Here is a 26,271-nt window from a genome sequence, read left to right on the forward strand (position 1 = left end):
AAGGAGCAGCCCGCCCCTTCCCGGCGGAGCCACTCTGCGAAAGGGCTGCTCTGGGTCGCCTACTTGATTGGTTGTAGCGGAGGCGGACGGACACAGAGCCTCGATTTCTATTGGTCTTCGGGTTTTCGCCGCGCCCCGTTTCCCTCATCCTATTGGCTGAATTTACGAAGGGGCGTGTCCGATTGTTCGGCTCCATTGGGTTCCCATTGCGGGTTCCCGCCCCTTGGGCGCGCTGCCATTGGCCGTCCCTGGGTGGGGGCGGTGCCGCGCGTGCGCGGGGCGGCGCGGCGGGCGGGGTAAGATGGCGGAACTGGGGAAGAAGTACTGCGTGTACTGTCTGGCTGAGGTGAGCTCGCTGCGTTTCCGTTGCACCGAGTGCGCCGACATCGAGCTCTGCCCGGACTGCTTTTCGGCCGGCGCCGAGATCGGGCCGCACCGCCGATGGCACGGCTATCAGCTGGTGGACGGCGGCCGCTTCACCCTCTGGGGGGCCGAGGCCGAGGGCAGCTGGAGCAGCCGGGAGGAGCAGCTGCTGCTGGACGCGATCGAGCAGTTCGGCTTCGGCAACTGGGTAAGAGAGCGGCCGCCGGGCAGTGCAGGGGGACGTGGAGTTCTCAGCCCCTCTCCCCGTCCGTCCGGCCTGGCAACCCCGGGACCCAGCGCTGCGCTGGCCTGTCAAGCCGTGGGCTTGTCAGAGAGCCGGCCCCGGGGTCGGCGCGTCATCTGGGTTAAGGCTGCGTTGGGGCCTGGGACGCTCCTCAGTGGGGTGTGCCAGCGCTCCGGCCGAGGCTGCTCGGGATGCCGATGCAGTTTCTGTCATCTCCCGCTCCGTATAATGAGCTCCACAGCTCCCCATGGGGCTGATCTAGCTGTATCCCGCCGCCCGTCCATCTCCTGTGCAGCGTGTTCGCTGTACGGCGTCTAGGTACTGACAGCCAGCTGCTCCCGCCCGCCCTTCGCTCAGCGCCGCTTCATGGGCTGCTTAAAATCCCTGAGGCTTTAAAATGTGTAGTCTGTCTGTTGGCTTCTAATTGCATCTGCGATCACTGAGACCTCAACGCTCTCCACGCCATCAGACTTGCTCGCACTGTTTATGCTGTGGCTGGACAAATTTCACTTCTCTATGGGGGTGTATATAGTCAGTCATTCTGACTGTCAGGCACAGGTGTTGGAGTTGATAGCTAGCGAGGGCCCATACAACAACTTTCAGGTCGTGAGACACAGTCTTGGCCCAACTTAAGGTTTCCATTTCAGGGAGTGTCTGGCAGCGAATATTCAATTTCTAGTTATTACAGCTGCGAAGAAAACCTGAGCAAAGTGTTGCTGAGCTGTCTTGCTGAGTCTGCAGGAGCCAAAATAGTAGCTTGGAGGTGTCAACTTCTTCCTTCATCTCAAGGAAATGATAACTTTGAAACATTGACACTTTAAAAGTTAGCATTAACTATTAATCATGTTGACAAAAGCATCTGTTTGTTTTAGGATAGTGTGCAAGGTGTGAGTAACATCATTTTTTAAATATTCTCATGCCCTGAGAAACACACACTGCAGGGGAGTGTCTGAAGTCAGTCTCTATTAAATAGCTAAAATAAGAATACTTTCTTGATAAAAACTTTTGTGAAACCTTGGGGTTTTTTTCTTCTTCTTTCTTTTCTTTAAATCTAAAATTGACCCATCAACAACACTGCTTTCAGAAAGGGTCAGTCAAGTTTTATGTCCGACAACCTGCCTTTCTTTCTGTACTGTTTCATAGTCCATAGCTTTTGTGTGTGTATAGGAGGAGAAATAGTAACCAAAAATAGCTACAAATTGCACAATAACTAAGTATGTGCAGGGGAGATTCTGGTAAAGGAAGCACTTGACCAAAAACATACAACAGAATCTATCAGCTAAAAAACAACAGTAAAGATTTACCTTTTTACACAACTCCCCCACCCCAGGTTCATTGCAGATTTGACTCTTTCCTCTTTTGTTCCCTATTCTCATCACAGCTGTCTTCATTGTGTTTACATTTTTCACTCCACTATGTCACAACTGTCAGGTCACATACACACCCTTCTTAATCTACACTAACAAAACTTTCATTGTTTTGGTACTATATACGAAGCCAATTCAATCACCATTTATATTGATAATAGCTTGAAACAGGCCTCTTCAGAAAGATAGCAAGATACCTTAACTCATCTGAGCTTATACTGTTTAGTGCCCTTCTCCACATCCCATTTTTTTTCATAAATATGAGGGCAAGTCTTTTCTCTCTTTGAAATTCTTACTAGCCCTATTAAATACTTATTATTGTGATGGCTGTGGCTTTTTGTTACCCAACAAACTACTCTTGCGGAGACTTGCAAGCAATAATCTTACATAGAACACAGGTGAGAAAGACAGTATCTAAGTATTGAACTTCCACTTCCAAATGAGCAAAACCAAAATTTAGATACTGAGGCATTGGTTTTGACTGCGTGGCTAAGGCTGTATTAGGAATTACATTTAAAGAACTAAGTATCTCTATTTCATATTTTAATTATTGAATTCCATCTTCAAATGCTGGTACAATTTTAAACTCTTTAGAGAACTGAATTTTGTATCCAAACTTGCTTAGAAAAATTGCTACCAACTTATGCAGGAGGAAACGCTTTTTAAAAATTTGTTTAGAATTTCCTCTCTTCTTATTCCATGTTTCTCTAGCTAAACCACCACATACACACGTTGCGAGTGTACTAGACTTAGGCCTCTCATTTGTTTACATTTATACAGTTTCAGTGTTGTAATCTTGTTCCTCTTCTGTAAAATGTTGGAGTGAAGAAGGTATGAAACCCTGTTGGGAGGAAGGACCTGAGTCATGGAAACAACCTTTATGAGTTGAATGGTCTCCACTTATATTTCTTACACTGTGCGCCAACCAGGCTGAAAGAATGGGATTGTTTGAACCTCTGTTATACTCTGCAAAGTGATGCATTAACTTTTTCCCCCCAGAGGATTTTGACACATGATTCAACCAGTGGAAGTACTCTACTTTTTTGCTAGATTTCAGGAATATTACAATGCTGTTAAACTGCACTTGATACTGAGACATGGGAGAACTATATCTGGTGTTGACCCTGAGGATGTCACTTCCTGACGGTGCCTTGGGATTCATTGAGAAACTAATATAGGTCACTGCATTAATACTCTGTTGCCAGCTTCATGGAATACTATTAGTAGCATTTGTCTTAGAGCTTAGGCACTGAGGTGCTGTCGGCATCTGTATACCTTTTAGAAATCTAGCTAGATTGAGGAAACATCTTGGTGGAATAAAGAGATATTGTAGGTGGGGTGGACTTTAGACTGGACTAGAAGAAGATAGTGTGAACCCACACTAGAATGGTTAACCTAAATATTGCTGGAAAAACAAATGTATTTCAGGTTGTTGTGTGTGGGGAAAACATGAGATATAATTGGGTGCATTTTAGAACTGAGCTAAGAAGTCAAACTATCACTAATTTCCTTAACTTTCTCCTTCTAGGAGGATATGGCTGCTCATGTTGGAGCATCCCGAACTCCCCAGGAAGTGATGGAACACTATGTAAGCATGTATATCCATGGCAACCTTGGAAAAGCCTGCATCCCTGACACTATCCCTAACAGAGTGACAGATCATACTTGTCCCAGTGGTGGTCCACTTTCTCCTAGTCTGACCACACCCCTCCCACCTTTGGACATAACAGTGGCAGAACAGCAGCAGTTGGGGTATATGCCACTTCGAGATGACTATGAGATTGAGTATGACCAAGATGCTGAGACTCTGATCAGTGGCCTTTCAGTGAACTATGATGATGATGATGTGGAAATAGAATTAAAAAGAGCTCACGTTGATATGTATGTAAGAAAACTTAAGGAGAGGCAGCGGCGAAAGAACATTGCACGAGATTATAATCTAGTACCTGCCTTTCTGGGGAAGGATAAAAAGGACAAGGAAAAAACTCCAAAACGGAAGATCACAAAAGAAGAAAAGGAGTTGAGGCTAAAACTGAGGCCTCTCTATCAATTCATGTCTTGTAAGGAGTTTGAAGACTTCTTTGAGAACATGCACAAGGAGAGGATACTTCGAGCAAAGATTCGAGAACTGCAGCGGTACCGTCGAAATGGAATAACCAAAATGGAAGAATCAGCAGAGTATGAGGCAGCTAGACATAAACGGGAGAAGAGGAAGGAGAATAAAAACATAGCCAGTTCCAAGAGAGGAAAGGAAGATGGCAAGGATGGGGAATTTGCTGCAATTGAAAATCTGCCTGGCTTTGAACTCTTATCAGACAGAGAGAAAGTGCTCTGTAGCTCTCTAAATTTGAGTCCAGCACGTTATGTAACTGTGAAAACTATAATTATTAAAGACCATCTCCAAAAAAGACAGGGTATTCCTTCAAAAAGTCGCCTTCCCAGTTACTTGGACAAGGTACTAAAGAAAAGGATTTTAAACTTCCTAACAGAAAGTGGCTGGATATCTAGGGATGCTTCATGAAACACGTCTGATTCAAAAGCTGAGTCAGTGTGAACATATGGCTCATCTTGGGCCAAATGATTGTTACTGTCTCTCCCTCCCCAAAGATAGGATTTCTCCTGTAAAATATGAGTATTTACAATCCTTGGTCCAAAAGGACTCTCTTACATTGGATCATGGAAAATACCAAACTATCTTCTTGTGTAATCTTAAAGTCAAGTACTTTAAGATGAAGAATTTGCAGCTAAATATTCATTCCAGATGAGGTGGATCAGATTTAATCATTTTGGAACATTATTGGAATGGATATCTTCATACTTTGTTTTATTCAAGTCCAGTAGCCTAAGGCTAGTTGTTATGCTCTCTACTGTTGGACAGAAGAGTGATTAGTGCAACATTTGTTTGTTTTGGGGTAGAGGAGGGAAGCATTCTTTTGGTGGAGCCTCTCTTGTATTGGTCTCTCTTCATGGTGCTGGTAGCCAAGGGAAACTTAACTAAAATCCTGAGCTGTGAAGTACAGAACACTTGAAGTGAGCATTTTTGTGAATACTGCTTAGTTTCCAGCACCCTTTACTCAGTAACAAGTACCTATATTGTGGTAGAGTGGTGTGAGCACATACAGAAAATGCAAGAGGTGGTGAGTCAATAGGAATGGAACAGGGACATGGAACATGGTGAATAAGTTGCTTCCAGTCACTTGCCTCGTGGAACAGATTATTAAAGACTTATTTTCACATTGAATTGCCTTTTAGGCAGGCAGATTGACTCCAGAGTCTGTGCTGGCATAGACCTTATGGAGAACTCCAGTGGCAGACGGATAATTCAATGGCAACAAAGTTCCCTTCCTGTACTCTGTGCACAAGGGGGCTTAACTGGTCCAGGGAAGTGTAATGTTCTTTTGAATCTGGTCAGTTGCTTGTATGTTTTCATCTAATACTGACATACAAACCACTGAGATTGTAAAAACATGGGAGCTACTTCAAACTTGCAGCTGAAGTTCCTGGCTGCTTAAAAATATGAAACTAAATCAAGCCATACATGTTACCCATTGCACACATATTTTGTTTAAAATACTTTGAGATGTATTGGAAATGGCAGCAGAACTCTTAATCTGCTACTTGGTCTACTTCATACAAATAGTGTGATATCACTGAAAATGTGACATACCAGCCTGGTAGGTAGCTTTTTTTTTAAAGGGGTACAGTCTGAGTTTTATGCTTGGAACAAGCACAAGTTTCTCTCCCTAACTAGAGCATACAAGAGACGTATCTGATCAATAAAATGTTGTTCCTAAGTATCAAATTCTTAGTGGTAGCAGGAAAAGAATCTGAAGAAGTGAAGCAGGATTTTTCATTACAAATACCTGAACGTAGCAAATAAAAAAAACCCTACAAAAAACTGGGTATAGCTGACATTCTTGCAAAAGGCAGGGAACTAGGTGCTATTTAAGGTTGGTTTCGGGGGTTTTTTGGTTTTTAATTCCTTGTTCCCTGCATTCTTGCTGGCTTTTCTTCCTTACAAACCTTTCCAAACAGGGAAGGTCTAATAGTAAGCTAACTTGATGATGTGTTTGGAAGGCAGGCATTCTGAAAATTGGGACTTGAAGATTTAATAGGTTAACTAGAAAAATAATTGAGCTATCAGAGCTTCTTAACACTTGTTTTTATATTTCATGCAGTGAACAGTGAAGTAACCACCAAAATATGTAAACTTTCAAGCTGCAGAGTGAATGCTAAACACTTAGTATCTAGCATTACCAAAACAGTGTTAACAGTGAGTACTAATAAGAAAGGAGTATTTAGTACAAAGCCAGCATTTCCAAGGGAATGTGTGGTGCCTTTTTCTTGAGCTTGTGGTATTAAGCCTTTTCAGAAAGGCAAAGGCTATATCTCCAGCTGTGTAATGCTTTGTTTGTCAGAACTGTAAATGGCTTGTTAAGAAATACTTAAGACAGAATTGTCAAGTCCCACTTCTTGTTGTTGCAGTTTAAGTGACTGCAATGTGCTCAACAGTTTTGAGAACCACCTCCATCACTTGTTTTATGTATCTTTCTGTGCATGCACAAGTTCAGATACTACAAACCAGGATTTAAGTTCCATGTAAGTAGGACATGGAAAAGAGGAAGGATATTTTCAAGCTCTCTCTGTTTTCAAGAATGGTACTGGATTAGGTGGTTGGTTCTTCCTTTCAGTTTGTAAACCCTGTTATCTGGATGATGTACCATTACCATACATTCAGTATTCTGGAACCTCAGCTGCATAAGTAACTGTTTCATTTAGTAGTTTTTAAATCTACATCACTTTTATACTTCTAAGGTGCTCTGACACAACTCTTAGTGGGTTTAACTGAAGCAGTATTCCAAAGACCATTTGATGGATAACTAAAAGAATCAGGCTTCTAAGCTCTCAATGATTTAACTAAACATTGTATAAATCAGCTCTTCTGCATTTACACTTCGTAGTTTCTTAATTCCTCAGCCCTTCCAAAAATGTTACTTTGGTGCTAGACATAACTTATTGAAGATCTGAATGAATGTAAAATAAAGTATTTTTAATGTATGAAAACTATGGATATACTTATTTCAACCCTGGAAGCAGATTCAAGGGTGCAAGAGTGAACGCTAATCCTTTGGAAAGGGCATCCCTAGAAGTAAGGTTTCATTGTCAACTATCCTTTTATTTAAAGATGATTTGTGTTAGAGGATACTGCTGTTTAGTGTCTTCATATGAAATTGATCTCCTAGCCTAAGTCCTCCTTTTGTTATGAGTGAACTCCTGCCGTGGGCCCTGCACTTATTCTAACTAACTGAAACTATATTGCTTTTCTTGGGTGGAGGGTGACTGAGAGTAGTATTTCATAATGGCTTTCCAAACCATACCATTATATGTGTGTATATATATCCTTTCTTCTGCTGAATTAATCCTAACTTGCATGTTGCTAATTTATAATGAACTGTTTAAAATACTATTTTTGACTTTCAGTGGATGCCTCAAATTAAATTGTCTGTCAGGATAAGAGTTGAAATGAGCCCAAACTGTGACAGTTGAGCTGGTATTTAGAGTACTTACCTTGTACTACAAGCACCGTGATATCTTCTACTTTAAGTATACTATTCTAGTTTAGCCCTACCACTGTACATCTACTGTGATCAATCAAGTTCCCATCAGGCCTTGTTTTAAAAAAAAGCTGATTGGGTAATGACGACAAAACATTCACCCTCCTTTTACAAATGTGTACTAACTAATCAGCTGTGATTTTAGCACTTCTTGCTGCTGGGGGGCTTGTACAAATATGCCACAAGGAGGAAAACCCTCCCCAATATGCGGTAGCTGTTCAAGATGCTGGAATGGTTCTAGGAGACTTGCATAAATCAGAGCACAGCAACAACCTTGGCCTAAGCACTTTACCATGTTTTCTTCTGTAGGGCTGGCATATGTTGTCACTCAGTTTTTCCTTTTTTAATACATTTCTTGCAGGATGCTTTTGCATGTACCCCAACTACTCTTAAATTATAACATCATACTGCAAAGAAGGAAGATAGCAGCTGTTGAAGTATATTCAGTTCAAAAGGCTTTTCTTAAATAAAAACAAATATTGCATTCATTTGAAGTGTGCTTTGGTAGAGCTGTGCTATACCCACAACTGCCTCTGCTGCAATCATGTAAAACCTAACTTATGGGGGGCATTGTGCACATCACGATGGGAAGAAATCTGTTAAGGTGTATCTATAAATGAGTTGTTTTTACATTAATAAAGTCTTTTTCATTGTTGTTAGTGATGGAGCCTGTATTTTAAGGAAAGGCAATTAAGACTCCTGCAAGTAGCAGTGCTTGTGAATTTGTTCTTCTACAGCTGGGGGGAAGGGAAAGAGAGGAAACAAGCTGGAGAAATAAAGGGAGAATTAAACTTCCAGAATGTTTTGTAGTAGCTTTTAACTGCATCACTTCAAAAAGGCAAATAATTCTTCTCCTCCCTGGAGAAGGCTAGTGTGAGAGTGCAGTAATCAGAGGAATACCCTCTATTCAAGTACCGTTTTCTGTCTTACACCCCAATGACTGTAAGCACGCTGCTGATGCCTCAAAAAGAGCTGGGGTCAACTTTTTACTACAGTTATGAACACCTCGGCAATGGAGGTAGTTTATAACTCTGAAATGTTTAACTCAACAAATTGTTATGGTGGTTCTTTCAAAAGTTTACAACTGAACATTGCCTAATACAGGTTTGAAATGTTACTATGCAGAAGAAAAATGCTGTCTTTGCTGCTACCTGATTGCGTACTTCCAGTTCCAAATGAGGTGTGGGGTTGACCGGCCAGTTCGTAACTGTGAGGTTCTAGTGGATTGCTGTTATGCTGACTTCAGACCACTTCTCTGGTCTCCTTGATGAAACTCCACATACTGTACTTCCTGGTATCTCATCTTACTCTTCCCTCTGCCCCTTTCTTTCATGCTAGATTGTGGAGAAGGAAAAGAGGTTGTAGGTGGGCCTCTTCCCCCAGAAATTCCTGCATGTTGTTTCTTGGAAAAAGCTGGTCACTCAGTCTCTGTTGCAATGACTCTCAAATAGGAGGTGGGAGGGAGGAAATGGGCACAGGCACCCTCAAACAGAAGTGGTCAACCATAACTACTTTCTCAATTAAAACAAATTTTCTGCTTATGGGTTTGTGGTTAGGTATGAATCACTTCACCTGGTCCTTCTCATTGCTACTCTTATTGCATCTACTGTAGCAAGCACCTGCCTGTTCTCAACTGGAACAGACTACAAACAATGTTCATTGATCTACATTACTGTGCTAGTGTCACAGTAATTGCCTTTTTTTCCCCTTTTGATTGCTAGTGTCACAGTAATTGCCTTTTGATTGGAAGGAATTTTCAGCTCTTTCAACAGCAAACTTGTTTAACCAAAAACTGCATATTAAGATGTTACACTTGTAACCTACTCCTCAGTAACATGGTGGAAAGGAGTAAACAATGCTGTCAGTGGATACACGTAAGGAGTGTAGATTTCAAGAAGATGGGTGCTCCTTCTACTCTTTCTTCCCCCTTTATCTTATTGAAGAGACAATTTTGATGTTACAAATGTGGTGCTCTTCAGTTCAGCTGTTGTGCCTATGCAGGTCAGTTAATCTAAAACAATCCTTGCTGTACATCGCCAGTGTTAGGTGCTAGCTTCACCTTTTGAATATGTTCAAATAGTTGTTTAACAAAAGCTTGAGGCTGTAACCACCATTAAGTACTTCCCAGACCTCACAGACACACCAACTGAGGCCCTCAAATGCAAAGGAGAGACAGTCTAGGCTCCTGTGCTACAGAGTCATATTTTGATCACCTGTGTGTGAGCTCTCATTTTGCTAACACATGGGCAGAGATTGTTTTGGGTGTGGAATATAAACCACTACCACTTTTTCTTTCCTTCGCACTTCAGCCTCTGCTGTAAAAGTCTCAAAACCAAATAACAGTACAGTGACAGCTATATTTACCCATTTATGCAAAGTATATCAGAGCATATAGTCCATTGCTAATTGCTTTCTTATTAAGGAGTTATACATTTATGGGACCACTGTGATTCAAATTAATACAGACAGAGTTGAAGGGTTTGCCATCACTATATTCTCCCTTCATGTTATTAAGCTGCAGAATGTCTTCAAAGAAAATGACAGCAAGGACTAATGTACAAGTACCTGAGGAGCAATTTATTCATTAAGCAGTTAGTTGGTATGAAGTCAGCTAGTGTTAATTGAGACAGCAGTGACAAAATATATATATGAAAGACTCCTCCCTTCCAAAATGTTTGTTTTGCTTTCTAATGTGACAGATTAAAAATTAAGTAAATTACTACAGTCCTACATTATATCCAGTCTCTTGCCTGAACAGGGGACAGTTTAAAGGGAATTAGGACCTCTATTACAAATCAGCTGGCATGCTTCTGCCAAATAATCCACTAGGGGCATCAGAAGAGGGTTTCAAAACCACAGTTATTTTTTCCCTCTTCCTACCACTAAACAGATTTAATGTTCAGATGATACAAGTAGACAGGCACCCCAGTCACATATGAATTCCTCAAAACTGACTCCCCAGTTTAAGGTAACACACTCCTATACCACAGCTCACCACCCAGAATTCAGATATGGAATTTTTAAGAGAGCTCAGACTTAGCCTAACTGCTCCCATTGAAGTCAGAGTGTTTTACCCTAGAGTCCAGTGGCATCAGTTAAGCATGTATGGAGCACATTTGAAAATCACACCTTCCCTATCAAATGGGTAGGATGTGAAGAAGTGATGGAATAGAATTAGGATAGGTTTTACAGCATGAGTACTTTTTGGTCATCTGGTCAACAGGAAGCAATAGCCCTGACTACAGCCACTCGTATCTGAGGTTAGCAGAGGAGCAAGATTAAAGTAAAGGCCGAGCATAACCATTACTCTGTTCATAAACTGATGGTGCTTCCCAGCTAGTTAAAATATAAACAAAGGTTATTTGGTATAATAGATTATTTAAAGGTTAAAATATAAACATAAATAATGAAAGTAAATAACCTATTAAGGGTTGAAACTGGCATAGTTTCTGCTAGGAATTTAGGTACTGTTACAAGAAAGTAAATCTTATTAAGGAATGTAGATGAAGTGGAGTTCATTTATGTTTGATCCAGTTACTTGTGACATACATCTAGATGAATTATAAAAGGGTAACAGATGCCAAAATCATTTATATACTTAACTTTTCTGGTGGTTGCTATTTTGACCTTCAATATAGTTGCAAATAAAATTTGCATAGCAAACTGATCCAGACATGGGACAGCTTTTTGCTATAACTACTTCAATGCCATACAAATATTAAATGGTTTTTTTAGAAAAGAACATGAAGGCTGAACAAAAACAATGAAGTGGATTCCCTCCCCCAACATTTTTTTTTTTATAAAGTTAAACCCAGGTGTGGAATCACACAGGTGTTGCAAATTTTGCTGTTCAAAGAAAGGCTGTATTCCAGGAAATAGAGACATGACACTGAAAGAGCAATCCACCGAATGAGTATGTCTGCTTCCTGAAAGGTGATGTGGATATTTGCAGATAGCTAATTACATGTACTGCTTCACATACTACTGTGATATTCGGAAATGCAACATGCAAGGACACATTGAAAGTCAAAGGGTTCTTCCTTCTAGACAGTGATCCAGCTGTTACCATGCAGTTTTCTGTGGCTATATTTTGTTTATTTCAATTTATCATACCTTCAGTAGCGAGGATTACAAATAAAATGTTATCCATAATATAGATGGTTTAATGGCTCCTGTCAGCTCTGCTTCTTAAGTGTAAAATACAATACAAAAAATTCACGGTGGGAGGTCCAGATTATTTTTAGTCCATTAAACAATCCAATTTCAACATTTGCTTCATTTTCACTCATTAATGTAAGCCTTCCACAGAGTATGGGAATGAAAAAACCACGTTGGAAGAGGAAAGCCATTCAGCCATCGAATAGTTGTATGGCATTTTTAATTCTTACAAATTGCGCCACTAAGTTCCTTTCACAACCCCCACCAAGGCAGGCCTCAAGGTACGCCCATGCAGCTTATAGCCAACCTTGGATACTAATGCAATAGACCCAGGCTCCTTCCCTTCCATGGGAGCATGGTACAATGCTTCATGTTCATAGGGATCAAACTTGGCTCCAACAGGATTCAGTTTGAGCAGGCCATGCTTTTTGAACACTTTTTGAATCTGTACTTCTGTCAACAAAAGACCATCATACAGGTTCTTCAGATGAGGGTTTTCATCCTTGAGTTCCTCTTTTGGTACGCTCTCAGTTGCTTTTTCCAAAATGTCAGCAACTTCTAATAAGTCCTTGCAGAAGCTCTGAATCCCTATAACGAGACGGACAGCGATAAATCACAAGAAAAATCAAACATTCTTCTTAAAGGGGATACAGTTAAATTTACATTTAAAAAAAACCCTATTACTGTTAAAATTATGAGATTGGGGAAGTTTCTACCCCCTCCCCAAACCCTATTCATGTTTTAATTTGTGAATTTATGCAATTTGTGTAGACAGCATCCCTTGTTTGTGTAGATTTTGTCATACAGCAGTAGGGGGAGAGAATTTTTAAAATAGGAAAGTGCAATTATAAAACCACAAAAGTCACAGGCACATTGATGGGCAGGTGTAGTAAATAAAACTACTTGACTCATTTTTATAATTACGACTAGATTTCAAACGGAAGTTAAATGAATTTCATTTATGCTCTCTTTCCCAAACATCTTATCAAGGGAGTTATATTTCTGAGTTCCTTGAGGCTACCAACCTAATATAGAATATAGAAGTGGATTTTTTAATTCTGGATTAGAAAAAGTATCCAATTCCCTTAGCAAATAGTCTAATTATTATTAAATTAGCCAAGAGACACAAACACAATCACCACCCTCAAGTTAAGGAATTCACTTTTTTCCTCTCCCATCCTGGGATTTTTCTGGCATCTCCCCTATTTTGTCCAATTTCTCTTACTGTTGTCTAATACCTGCATTTTCACTTAAACGGCTAAAACTGCTTAGTGGCACTGGATGGAAAAAAGGCCCTCACTCAACCAGCAGCCTAACGGTACTGACCTGAACAGGGAGAGAGTTGAAGATCTCATTCAGCAGGACTCCTCCCTCCATTGCCCCCATGTGCCATTTAAATAGGTGGGTCTCTTTGCCCAAAACTCCATTGGCTACTTTCCACATGGGATTTTAGCTGAGGCCCATAAAGCCCTTCCAGTTCTTTCCACTTTTTAATGCAGTAACTCCAAAAGGAACTATAGCATAATGGCTGTGTCCCCTGAAGTTACTCGCTGGCTAGCTATAGTTGTGATCCAGTGCTTAACTACATCTTGCCACTGCTATCTGTAAAGCCATCTCCAGACAAGTGGTCAAGGGTGGAAGATCTTTCAGGAAGCGAGTGATGTATTTCCACATAAAGATGAGCTATTGAGATGCTGCATTATGACAATATCAAGTCGGGAATACTGAAGCCTAGATTATAACTATAGGAACTGATGTAGCCAGGACACCAGGATTAGAAGGTGTGAATAAATTCTGGCAGGGAACAGGGTGAGACTGGTCAATGTGACTGCCACTTAATGCATCTAGATATTCCCTCCTCCACTACCAGGGAAAAAGTTATGTACCTCAGTCAAAACTGAAGTAGAGTGCTATACTAACAGTACCCATGCAAGAGCTCTGTAGGGACTCTGGCACCTCAGGGAAACTTTCCAAGTTCTCCCCTCCCCCGGCTCCAGCAGACAGCAAAGTGCTCTGTGTGGGGTCCCTGCTGCAGCCAGAAGAAAGGGAGCACTGATCTTCCATCCCTCTGGCTGCAGCAGGGAGCCACTGCCTAGCGACCCAGATGGAGCGCACAGGGCTACAGGACGCATGCGGTTTCTGTGGTGCAGCCAGGGAGACAGGAGATCAGCGAGAACTCCTTCCATCTGGCTGCAGTTGGGGGAGAGGGGACAGACTCCTGGTGGAGACTGGTGGCCCTTCAGGGTTGTAAAAATATCTGTGGCCACCTGGGATGTGAGAGATCTCTGTTCAATTCCCCATTCTGCCTGAAGAAAAGACTGGAATGGGGGTTTCCTACTCACAAGTCAGTGCTCTGGTCAGTGGACTATGGGATATTCTAATACCATAGGGGTCTCAATCTCTCCTGTTGAAGCCACTTCACTTTATATATTTGCAGTGGCCAGATAAAATAAGAATGACTCTACAGTCCAGTGATTAGGCACTCTCCTGAGAGGTGGGAAACCCTTGCACAAATCCTTTCTCCTCTTCAGGCAGAGGGCTGAAATAAAGCAGGGTCTTCCACATCCAAGGTAAGTTTTCTAACAACTGTGTTATAAGGTAGTCATCACCTAGCCAGTATGTGTGGAGTTAGGTCCACTGTTCTGGCAAGAAACAATATGTGCCTGACTCCAAGAGAGGGGTTCCCAGTTGTGGATCATAAGCAGAGATAGGTGCCCCCTCTCCAGCCCACACCTAGGTACCTAACTCAGAGTCAAAGGGCTTAGAACACAGCCCTCTTACTGGCATCTGCTATCGGCTAGTTGAGGCAGCTCCCCACCTGGTGTACTGGCTTTTATGGACCCCACTCTCAGGTGCCTAGCTATCCCCATGCATTGTATAGGGAGCCCATGCACCTAACTTAGGGTTTATGGATTCTGCTGGGTGCTTAGGTATATAAAAGGTAAGCGTTGCAATGCTGAGTGTTTTTCTGTTTATGTAGGAACTCCAACCTCCCCCAAACAACTTCAGCTATGCTACAGAAGCACTCGTGTGTTTATACTGTGGGTTTTGTCGGCATAACTGTCGCTAATAGTTTCTTCACTCCCCAACCAACTTTAAGCCTTAAGTGTAGACCAGGCCTAAGTCCCTTTGTGAATCTGGAACACTGTGCTATCTTTTGCTATTGCAATATTTACAATACAATACCATTTTGCACATTTGTTTTCAGAGGAAAAAAGCTATTAAAATATGCTTTAGTCAGAACTGTCAGACAAGAGCTAGACATCTAAATATGTGGATTGACATTAAAAGACATCGAGCACTATTAGCACTTGAAGTTGGTGATAGTTGCATGTGCTCAGCCCTCTGAAAAATCTAGCTATTTACTTAAGTTAATGTTAGACATTCATGAGTTTTGACCTTCAGACTTTACAGAAAAATCTATTTAAATTTAAAAAGACTTTCAAAAAAGTAACAAGAAAGCAAGTAGCTGAATACTTCTGGTTTCAGATCTCTTGCATTCATTTAAGGTTGAAGGAGGAGGTGTAAGAAGAGGAAAAGAATTCAGGTCACAAGTTGCACTGAGACTTCCAATCCATTTAGGATTGGTGGTTTGGCTCTTGACTTTCTACAATGAAAACTCACAAGCAGTTAATTTCACAATGTGGACTATGTTTCCCCATGGTATTAAACAGTTAAAACTTTCCTAGTAAAAGCAGCAACACTACATTGCAGTATGGGAAATACTTTCCTTGTGAAATTTGTATAACACCACATAATAAATCCAACAAACGCAGAACCAATCATGAAGATTATACAGCAGGTCGGTGTACAAGGGCCATGATGACTCATATTTACTTAAGTTTCTGAAAAATTTTGCAGACACCAACCACTTCAGAGTGTTTTGAGGAATTCAGGTGCTTCAAAATGTAATGCTTCTGAACAAAGCTAATACTTCACACACAGTTTTACACTGATCCAGTGAAATCATAACAACTCTGAAGTATCTCAGTCACTTCAAATTAGGGCACCGTCTGACATTTCAGGTTCTCAGAAACGTATGTTATAACAAGGATATGCCAAAATACCTGGGAGTTACAAATGGTGGGAGTTGTGGATGAGTGGCAGTGTCAGCTCTGAATTTTCAAGTTCTGGCTTTCAAGTTAGTATTATAGTGCCTTACAATACAACAAGTGCACACAAAGTCTCCACTCACCATACAACTTTGCCTCTTCTACCAATTTCTGGCTTCTTTGCCTCAAGTTTTCTGTATCTGCCAGGGCTCGCTTGTACTTGTCCTGAGGAAGAAGATAAAGTATATTGCAAAAAAGATCCCATTACAGCCTGTATGTTGCATGCCAATAATTCAAAGGCCCTCATTCTGTTAATTTAAATTCAAAGCAGCAGTTTAACAGACTAGACTCCACGGTTTAAGATGTTAGTAAAAGTTGCATCTAAGTTCCAAATAATATTTGTATTTAGCAATTCAAATGAGTCTACAAAGACTAATCCTCACATCCTTGTGATGTAGGCATGTATTAACCTCATTTTGCATGTGGAAAAACAGGAGTGGGGTGGAAAGCAGTTCTCCTGTGTTCACTCTCTTGCCCACAGAAGTGTGCTTCCAGGCTCTCATGCCCAGATCCAAAGATATTTTAGGCTCCTAATATCCATCAAAATCAATGGAAGTTAAGAACCTTAACCATTGTGGATCTGGGCATCAGTATTTACTAAGTGAATTTTGAAAGATGGTGGGGTGATTTTTTTTATTCTTAACTCTAGAGCTGTGAATTACTGGAATGTCAAAAAGTCTTTCCTAATTAGCTGTACATTCTAGACCAGACATAGTACATCACATGGGATACCTCTGCACTGACTCACTGTGCCATAAACAGGGCATGATCTATAGTCTTTTTACTTTTGTGTCAATCCACTCATTATCAGCAGAGCAAAATAGTCTTACTTAGCCACTGGGTGCTGCATCTGTCCCCACATCCTCCCAAACCTCCTTTTCTCACCCATTAAACATTCTGAACCCATGCACTACAAGGGAATAGGACACTTCCTTCCTCTGTTGGTAGAGAGCAGAGGTACAGAACACCACAATTTAGCTCATGAATGCAAATTTATCACACTGGAGTCTCCATATACTAGTTCTTTCATCATAGTAGCCAACATCTCCAGATTGCAGGGGCCACAAGTGTGCTCAGCCTTACTCTCCAAAACCAGCTTGTGTACTGGAACTTCATACTTTTCCTAAGATGTGTGCATGCTGGCTGACTAAAAGACACTTACAGTCATTTCTTTTAGTTGCTCTTCCAATTTGGCTTTTTCTTCAATTAATATCTTCTCAGCAGAGCTTGGTTCAGCCTTTGGTTCATTCTGGCTCTGGTCATCTTCCAAGTTCTGTCCAGTGCTTTTCTGTTGTGTTGCTATGCAAAGCAGCCGTGGAGAAGTCCTAAAGCAAATACAGAGCATTAGTCAGTTGTTCATCCTAGGAAAGATTAGTATTTTTTGGACATACTGAACACTTGATTTGCCATGATCACATATAAAAGAAACTTCCATCCTAAAGCCATGAAAATGATTTGTGAAGTAACAAAGGCTACAATGCTGCAAACTGTTGTGCATGTGCTTAACTGTGACTAGTCCTACAGTGCATAAGCATTTGCAATATTCGGGCCTTAGTCTGTAGCTCTTTGCTAACTGTAACTCAGTATCCAATGTGACATGGAACCGTGTCTACAATAATCTCTGCTATCTTGACAACCCAAAACTAGAAAAGCCATACAAGTTGGCCTAATCACTGTTCCATCTATCTCCACCCCCACTCCTATTTATTCAAACTATACTTTTTTTGAGAAAAAAATCTTGGAAGTGTAGTAAAAAGTGAGAGCCTGATAGGACGGATCTGAGGCAGGAGCCCAAGTAATGGTCAAGTCTTGTTATAAAGCAAAGTTAGAACTTATGCTGTGAATGCTGGCAAGCTCACAGTAACTGGCAAGAACAGAGCTGATACACGCATATCTAAAGAACTAGGTACAGAATATTTGCACAAGCACATTTCAGAAAAGTACCAGAACATCCGAATACCCCAAAGATAGCGAGAGCATACTGACCCCTTAGAATGATAATATGATGGATAGAGATGTTTTGGTTGGACCATCTGGTACAAAATGAAAGATGGTATATTATTACATCAGAGAGTGGTAATGACACACGTCAGAGGGGCAACACGCAACTTGTCTGTATCAGTATATAAAAGGAGGGTTTTAAAGGGAGTCTTTGTTTGGCCGAGTGAGGAAAGGAAAGTCCTGCCATTACTGAGCCAGTACCATTGTCAGGGGCACATATGTATTAAGTGTACTTGTGGCATGTATAAAAAGCTTTTTATCATGCTCTTTTGACAGTAAACCTGGCCTGGTGCCTTTTGTTGCTGAAATGGATCTGTGGGTCTTATTGAATAATTCTATCATGGTTTGATGTCCCGATTATCTGTGCAGACCTGGAACAGCATACACACTGGGAGGACACGCACACGCAGCCAAGCATGCAGAGAAAGCTTGAAATTATACCTTTAACATAATGGAAGTAGTATCTTCCCTCCGTTTAAAGAGAGATGGTTGCTCACTAGCTTTTTTGCCCCAAATTCTGGAATGATAAGGTCTGGTATGTTTTTAAATAAAAATCTGAGAAACATCTAGGAACACTGCTAGAACTAAATCAGGCCTGAAAGGTGTGCCAAAGCCTCAAGTCCTCAGTCACACCAATTTATTGTTCTCTAGTATTCAAGTATGATGGAAACGGGCTTACAATCTTTTATTGATAAACTGGATTCAGGTGCTCCTGTAGTTACAGGTGTCACTGTTTTAATTGTTTCAAATAAAGATGCATTATATTTAGTAGGGAAAGTTTCAGTTGGTTGAGGGAAAAATGAGGGCAGCTTCCTTTTCATTGGGTATTTGATTAGGAAACAAATCCACAGCTATTTAGTTTCCTAATGTCCTTAGGAAGAAGTCTAATGATGCAATAATCTGCAATGCTTCAATCACAGAGGCCTGGTGTACAGCAGCACTTTTTGCCGGCATAGGGGTGTGAAAAAAAACCAAACACCGCTGAGTGACATAAGTTTTGCTGGCATAAGCACTAGTGTGGACATTGCTACCGCTGCTCATTTCGTTTTACTATGTCGGCAGGAGAGCTCTCTCCCATCAACTTAACAAGCACTCTTACAATGGCATAGCTGTATCGGGACAGCTGTGCCACTGTAAGTTTTATGTATAAACTAGCCCTAAATTTCCTCTTTCTAGAAGAGGAAGGAACCAGAATAACTACTTGCTGGTGACAAATCCAGAAAGCAACTGCAAAATGCCTTGTTATCTCATTTGTAAATGGCTAACCCATTGCTGAATGACACTAGCTACTAGCTCCCACTAACTTGCCTTCTCTACTTGATCACAAACTTCTTAAACAGAGATGTATCCAAACTGCATGAGCTGTGTGAAACATGATATACAATAATGACATGACACTGGTTGCAGCAGCAGCAGACTGAGTTTGGCTACCATTTTTTTTTCCACAGGGGATTTCTTCATCCTATTACAGGACTCACAAGTTTGGCAACAGCAAGGATTTCTATTGCAGCATTTAAAATGTCAATGAGTTGAAAGCATTTTATTACACAGTCCTGAAGCCTCTATAGTGGGAGTGAAAAGTGCAGCCATCAGAACTACAGAATTTTGTGGAGCTCCCTGTGTGATGCTTCTCATCAGTGAGCCACTGATTTCCCTCACATATGCAGGACATGCCTGAACCCTCTCTCGGGGAAAGGAGGAGACCATGGGAAGGAAAGTTTTCTTTTGATGGCAAGAAAAATTCTCTTGATGGTATGAAGAAATGCCACATGCAGCTGCACAATTCCATCCCTTAGACGGCCAGCTTTGCCCCTCCCTTGAGTCAGTGACTCTCTAGCACTGTGGGGCCCTGCCTTTGCCCCTTTTCTTGCTGCTCTCCTGGGTGGGTGTGTAGGGCAAGGTGCAGGAATCTTCACTCCCCCACTGAGACCAGGAGAGTAAGTCACCAATGGTCGTTCCCCGGGAGGGGGGAGGTGGGAGACCTGGAGCCTCCTGGGGCATGGGAAGGAGGCGGCGGACTCTGGCGAGGGGCATGACGGTGCAAGCAGACGGAGCGGAAAGCGGTGACCGGGAGGGAGCCGTCTGAAACCGTGCTGTGGGCGGGGCCGCGCTAGGGCCTTGCGTATAAAACGCAGGCCGGGAAGCACAGCCGCGCTCGGCCTTACCTGACAGAACCCGGAGCTCGGCTGAGAGCCAGGCCGGCCTAACCGGGCCGCGCCACCAGGCGCTGTGGGCTCCCTGAGCAGGACCGGAGGAGCCGCCCCCCCCGCTCGGCCCCGGGGAACGAAGGCGGGCCAGTCCCGCAGGTTACCCTCCTGCCCGCCGCCACCTCAGGCGAGGCCAGCGGCAGCTCCGGGGCAGGGAGAAAGAGCAGTGTCTGTCCGGCCGGCCGCCAGCAGGGAGCTGCGCCACAGCCCGCTCAAGGTCTGGGGCTCGGCTGCCCGCAGCGGTCAGAGGGGCCGGAGCGGCGCCTCCAGCTCACTCCGCCCCGTCTCCGGGCCGCACAGGCGGGCCTCAGGCGCCCGGGGATCGCAGCCCGCGCCCAGCGGGGGCAGCCCTCGGGGGTGAGGGTGGAGCGAAAGGCGGGGGCGGGGCCGGGCCCGCGCCGGTGTCCTTACCGCAGCGGGCAGCTCAGCAGCGGGTAGCGCGGTCTCAGCAACAGTCGCACGCCCCACCGAGCGGCCGCCATGGCTCCTGTGAGTGGACGCGCGCGCGCACTCTCGGCCGAACGCCAAGGGCGTCACGGGCAAGCCACGGACCAATCAGCGGGCGGAGCGCCCCTCCCGGGCCGTGAGTGATGAGACCAACCTCCAATCATAATCAGCTGGGCTGGCTTCCCCATGGGGCCAGGGCCTGCCCCCTTTCGGGCTTTCGTAGCACACGTGAGAGAGAAGAAGTTGAAAGGTCACAGAGGACTCGGGGGTCCCTTCGCTCAGGGGCGGGCCCACTGGTGATGGGTGGGCGTGGCTAAAAGGGGCGTGGTCAATGGGAAGTGGGCGGGGGAAGGGGGAGGCAGCAAGTGACCTCTCCTGGGCGGGCCCAGCCTAGTCCTTCCTACCCTGCTGGGCTGGGGCTCGTGGGGGTGGTTCCTTGAAAAAGGGCACTAGGGCCCCTGTGTGGCCTAGTCCTAAACAAATTGCTTGTCCTTCCTCCCTTCCCATCCAGGGCTGTCTGTGGTGCTGGGAGTTCTTGTGGGTTGAACTGTCCCAAGGATTGCACAGCCTAGGAAACCAACTAGAATAACTGTATGTGTTCAAAGGGGGGGACAGACTGTTTGAGGCCTTGTCTTCACTGGTAATAAGTAGGGTAGCAATGCTACATGCTTCAGGAAAAACTCTGGCAGGGAGAGGCAGCTGGGACAGGCTCTGACAGCGGGGAGCCTTTCTCCCGGGCTGGTGCCTTTCCCTGTGACAGGGAAGGGCTCTGGCAGTGGGATGCTATGCTGTGAAAAATAGCAATATAGATATGGAGGCACTGTTTGGGTGTGTACAGAGCCGCATTGGTTACATACCCTAAGGTTCTGGTGTATCTTTACTCACCTCACTATCTACACGGCTACATACGTCAGTACTAAGGGGGTGCATACTGTATGTGCTTTACACATGGCTATAAACTTCAGGAAGGACAGGCAGGAGAGAGAAGGTGGAGGAATTGCACTTTATGTAAAAGAGCAATATGATCGTTGAGAGCTCCAGGCTGAAACTGGAGAAAAGCCTGTTGAGAATCTCTGGGTTAAGTTTAGATGTGAGAGCAACAAGGGTGATGCCGTGGTGGGTGTCTATTACAGACCACCAGATCAGGAGGATAAGATAGATGAGGCTTTCTTCAGACAACTAGTGAAAGTTTCCAGATTATAGGACTTGGTGCTCCTGTGGTACTTCAATCACCCTGACATCTGCTAGAAGAGCAAGACAGCTAGAGCACAGACAATCCAGAATATTTTTGGAAAGTGTTCAGGACAACTTCCTCATGCAAGTGCTGGAGGAACCTACTCATGCTCCTCCTGACCTGCTGCTCACAAACGGGGAAGAATTGGTAAGGGAAGTAGAAGTGGGTGATAAGCTGGGCAGCGGTGACCATGAGATGGTAGAGTTTAGGATCCTGACAAAAAGAAGAAAGGAGAACAGTAGCATATGGACTATGGACTTCAGAAAAGCAGACTTCGACTCGCTGAGAGAACTGATGGGCAGGATCCCCTGGGACGCTCATAAGGGGGAAAGGAGTCCTAGAGATATGGCTGTATTTTAAAGAAACCTTATTGAGGGCCCAGGAACAAACCATCCCAATGTGCAGAAAGAATAGCAAAATGGCAGGTGACCAGCTTGGCTTAATAAAGAAGTCTTTGGTGAGTTTAAACGCAAAAAGGAGGCTTACAAGAAGTAGAAGCTTGGACAGATGACTAGGGAGGAATATAAAAATACTGCTCAAGCATGCAGGAGTGAAATCAGGAAGGCCAAAGCACAGTTGGAGATGCACCTAGCAAGGGTTGTGAAGGGTAACAAGAAGGGTTTTTACAGATTTGTTAGCATCAAGAAGGTCAGGGACAATGTGGGTCCCTTACAGAATGGGGGAGGCAACCTATCGACAGATGATATGGAAAAAGCGGAGGTACTCAATGCTTTTTTTGCCTCTGTCTTCACAGACAATGTCAGCTCCCAGACTACTGCACTAGGCAGCACAGAATGGGGAGAACCCTCAGTGCTGAAAGAACTGGTTTAGAACTATTTAGAAAGGCTGGATATGCGCAAGTCTATGGAGCTGGATGCAATACATTCAAGGGTGCTGAGGGAGTTGGCTGATGTGATTGCAGAGCCATTGGCCATTATCTTTGAAAACTTGTGGCGATTGGGGGAGATCCGGGATGACTGGAAAAAGGCAAATGTAGTGCCCATCTTCAAAAAAGGAAAGAAGGAGGAACTGAGATATTACAGACAAATCAGCCTCACCTCCGTCCCTGGAAAAATCATGGAGCAGGTCCCCAAGAAATGCATTTTGAGGCACTTGGAAGAGAGGAAGGTGATCAGGAACAGTCAGCATGGATTCACCAAGAGCAAGTCATGCTTAACCAATCTGATTGCCTTCTATGATGAGATGACTGACTCTGTCAGTGTGGGGAAAGCAATGGACGTGATATAACTTGACTTTATCAAAGCTTTTGATATGGTCTGCCACAATATTCTTAGCAGCAAGTTAAAGAAGTATGAGTAGGATGAATAGACAATAAGATGAATAGAAGACTAGCTAGATCATTGGGCTCAACGGGTAGTGATTAACGGGTTGATGTCTAGTTGGCAGCCAGTAACAAGCAGAGTGCCCCAGAGGTCGGTGCTAGGTCAAGTTTTCTTCAACATCTTCACTAATGATTTGGAGGATGGGGTGGATTGCACCCTCAGCAAGTTTGCAGATGACACTAAACTGGAGGGTAGGGATAGGATACAGAGTGACCTAGACAAAGTGGAGGATTGGGCCAAAAGAAATCTGATGAGATTCAACAAGGACAAGTGCAGAGTCCTGCACTTGGGACAGAAGAATTCCATAAACTGCTACAGACTGGGGACTGATTGGCTGGGCAACAATTCTGCAGAAAAGGACCTGGGGGTTACAGTGGACAAGAAGCTGGATATGAATCAACAGTGTACCCTTATTGCCAAGAAGGCTAACGGTATATTGGACTGCGTTAGTAGCAGCATTGGCAGCAGATTGAGGGAAGTGATTATTCCCCTCTGTTTGGCACTGGTGAGACCACTGGTGAGTATTGTGTCCAGTTTTGGGCCCCCCACTACAGAAAGGATGTGGACAAATTGGAACGAGTCCAGTGGAGGGCAACAAAAATGAGCAGGGGTCTGGAGCACATGACTTTTATGAAAAGAGGCTGAGGGAACTAGGCTTGTTTAGTCTGCAGAAGAGAAGAATGGGGCGATTTGATAGCAGCCTTTAGCTACCTGAGAGGGGAGTTCCAGGGAGGATGGAACTAGGCTGTTCTTCCTGGTAGCAAATGACAGAACATGAAGCAATGGTCTCAAGTTGCAGTGGGAGAGGTCTAGTTTGGATATTAGAAAAAAAAATTAAATTTAACTAGGAGGGCGGTGAAGCACTGGAATGGGTTACCTTTGAGCAAGTGGTTGGGAGGTGGATACACACTACCATGGAATAGCCTCCATCCTTTTTTCTGATAGCTTACCTCATTGTGGACTGCGTTGAATGTAGATACAGATGTGAGCACTGAAGACCTTATCTGGTTAGAGTGAGACTTGGCATTGGTTAGGATGGGGGCCACTTAGGACTAGTCTGACCACTTAGACTACTAACCAGGATGTATAAAAATCAATTATTTTTTTAAGATAAAAACATCTGATTTTTTAAATTGAAATCAGTTTTTTTATTTTTTTTAAATCAATAAAAAATATTAATTTCTCTCATTTAAAAAATAACAGTTACAATTAAATCTCATCACAAACATGCTAAGCCTACACTTACAGTCTCATAAAAATGAATTAAACTGAACAAAAATTCAACTGGTACGTGCGCAACTTTGTCACAGACAATGCTGCAAACACGGCAAAGATGAGAAGATATTTAGAAGAAGAAACGGAAGGATGCTCCTTAATAACAGATGTTTGCAGTGCTCATTTAATGCATCTTTTAGCCAAAAACTTAAGTACATCTTCTCCAGGAATAAAAGAAAATGTTGTTGAAGTTGCAAAATATTTCCATAACAAACATTTTGCTTCAGCTTCAGTGAAGACAGGAGGAAGATCCAAACTAATTCTCCCTCAAGATGGCCAATGGAATTCTGTGGTTGATTGTTTTGAACAATTTATTAAGAACTGGCCTATTCTCATAAAACTTTGTGGAGAAAACCATGATAAAATAGATGGAAGTATCTTATCCAAAGTATCGAACATTGAATTAATGAGGAATGTAGAGGATATGCTCAGTATACTGAAGCCTATATCCATAGCCTTAAACTTCAGAAAAATTGTTGCTGCATTGCTGATGCTGTCAAAATTTGGAAAACACTTCAAGAGATATTGAAAAAAGAAATACCTCACTGGAAAGTTAAACTGCATTCAATAAAGAAGCAAATGGATCAAGCACTAACTCCACCTCATTTTCTTGCAAACATTCTTGACCCCAGATATAAAGTTAGATGCCTAACTTCTGAAGAAAATGATGCTGCCATGGCATGGGCATCTCAAAATCACTCCTCAGTCATGCCATTCATAATAAATCTCAGGGCTGGAGCAGAACCATTTAAACAGTACACGTTTACTGATGATGTTTTGAACAAAGTCACTCCCCTGAATTGGTGGAAATCATTAGCCAGGCACCTTGGAACAGAGTTCCTTCAGTTGCTAAACCAACTTTTCACAGCAGTAGCTTCCTCAGCAGGCATAGAGAGAATATTTTCATCGTTTGGTATTCATTCAAAGCTAAGACAGCAACTGGGAGTTGGAAAAAGCAGGAAAACTTGTATGCCTGTTTCAGTCTATGAATAAAAATGACAGTGGGAGTGGGGAAGATGAGAGCTAGTTGTAGAAGTTTTAAGGACACTGTATGTTTAGTGTTGTGATGGCTTGTCTGGTAGGAGTTAATAAAATTTGAAAATTTAAAAAAAAAGGTTTAAGGTCAGTCAGCACCTCAGGATTCTACTGCAATTTCAAATGTGAAACATTTATGTAACATTTAAGATTTAGTTTAATAAAATATAAGTGCTATTGTGTTTGTGATTTAGTTCTTACCATTCCTAATGTACTGCTTCCGCATCTCCAGCTTGACACAGGTAATGAGTACTATGTACTATTTCCTAAATTAATAAAAATCAACTTATCTAAAAATGACACAAAGTATACCCTCCTAGATGTTGTAAACTGCTGTATTGACTTGTATATTACATGTTTTAGTGATCACCTTTGCACCACTGTTTAAGAAATATGTGAAGACGTATCAGTGGGAAACTTGATTTAAGTCAATGATCTTCTCTTGGTGATTTAAATCATGATTTATATCAATGATTTCAATTGCCTTGATATAAATCACTCCACCCTGCTACTAACTTATGCAAACTCTTCCATTTTTACTGTTCTCTCTCCAATCCTTGTTTGTCTATTTATGCATGTATGGTAAACTGAATTTATTATCAAATAATACAAGAAATACTAATCTGATAATGTTCAGTAAAAAGAACCTCCCCTAAAAATTCATCTGAAAGCACTACAGCATTTCCTGTCTGCTATTCCAGAGTGTTTTGGAATCTAGTAGCTTTGCTGCAGAACTTTTATGTCAAGTTTGCTACAGAGTTCACAGGGTCTTGAGCACAGCTTTCTTTTGGGTAGTGATTGCCTTCCTCTGAAGCATCTTTTCTTGAGTGCTGCAGGAAGCAGCATATATAACTTACAGGACCAATGGCC

At 42.7% G+C, this 26,271-nt stretch overlaps 2 protein-coding genes across 2 annotated transcripts; one reads left to right on the forward strand and one right to left on the reverse strand.

The window, feature by feature from the left end:
- Positions 1-301: 301 nt before the first annotated feature.
- TADA2B (transcriptional adaptor 2B) lies at positions 302-8,244 on the forward strand. Its single transcript, XM_067556432.1, has 2 exons — positions 302-571; positions 3,503-8,244. Exons 1-2 carry the CDS (start codon positions 302-304, stop codon positions 4,493-4,495), a joined length of 1,263 nt encoding a protein of 420 aa, XP_067412533.1. The 3' UTR covers positions 4,496-8,244.
- Positions 8,245-10,145: 1,901 nt separating this feature from the next.
- On the reverse strand, positions 10,146-20,735 carry GRPEL1 (GrpE like 1, mitochondrial). The gene is made up of 4 exons (XM_067556433.1): positions 20,479-20,735; positions 17,022-17,184; positions 15,943-16,024; positions 10,146-12,335 (listed from the first exon to the last, which is right to left on the reverse strand). The coding sequence occupies exons 1-4, from the start codon at positions 20,547-20,549 to the stop codon at positions 11,989-11,991; spliced, it is 663 nt and encodes a 220-aa protein (XP_067412534.1). The 5' UTR covers positions 20,550-20,735; the 3' UTR covers positions 10,146-11,988.
- Positions 20,736-26,271: the final 5,536 nt, after the last annotated feature.

Source organism: Emydura macquarii, unplaced genomic scaffold, assembly GCF_026122565.2.
Source record: "Emydura macquarii macquarii isolate MOO-44397 ecotype Brisbane River unplaced genomic scaffold, CSIRO-AGI_Emac_v2 contig_1768, whole genome shotgun sequence".
Lineage (NCBI taxonomy): Eukaryota > Metazoa > Chordata > Testudines > Chelidae > Emydura > Emydura macquarii.

Coding starts and splice junctions, on each gene's coding strand:
- GRPEL1 (XM_067556433.1), bottom strand. CDS start 20,549: ATGGCGGCCGCTCGGTGGGGCGTGCGACTGTTGCTGAGACCGCGCTAC. Junction 17,185..20,478: donor CTGCTGAGCTGCCCGCTGCG/GTAAGGACACCG, acceptor TATTTGCTTTAG/GACTTCTCCACGGCTGCTTT. Junction 16,025..17,021: donor AGCAACTAAAAGAAATGACT/GTAAGTGTCTTT, acceptor CTTCTTCCTCAG/GACAAGTACAAGCGAGCCCT.
- TADA2B (XM_067556432.1), top strand. CDS start 302: ATGGCGGAACTGGGGAAGAAGTACTGCGTGTACTGTCTGGCTGAGGTG. Junction 572..3,502: donor AGTTCGGCTTCGGCAACTGG/GTAAGAGAGCGG, acceptor TTCTCCTTCTAG/GAGGATATGGCTGCTCATGT.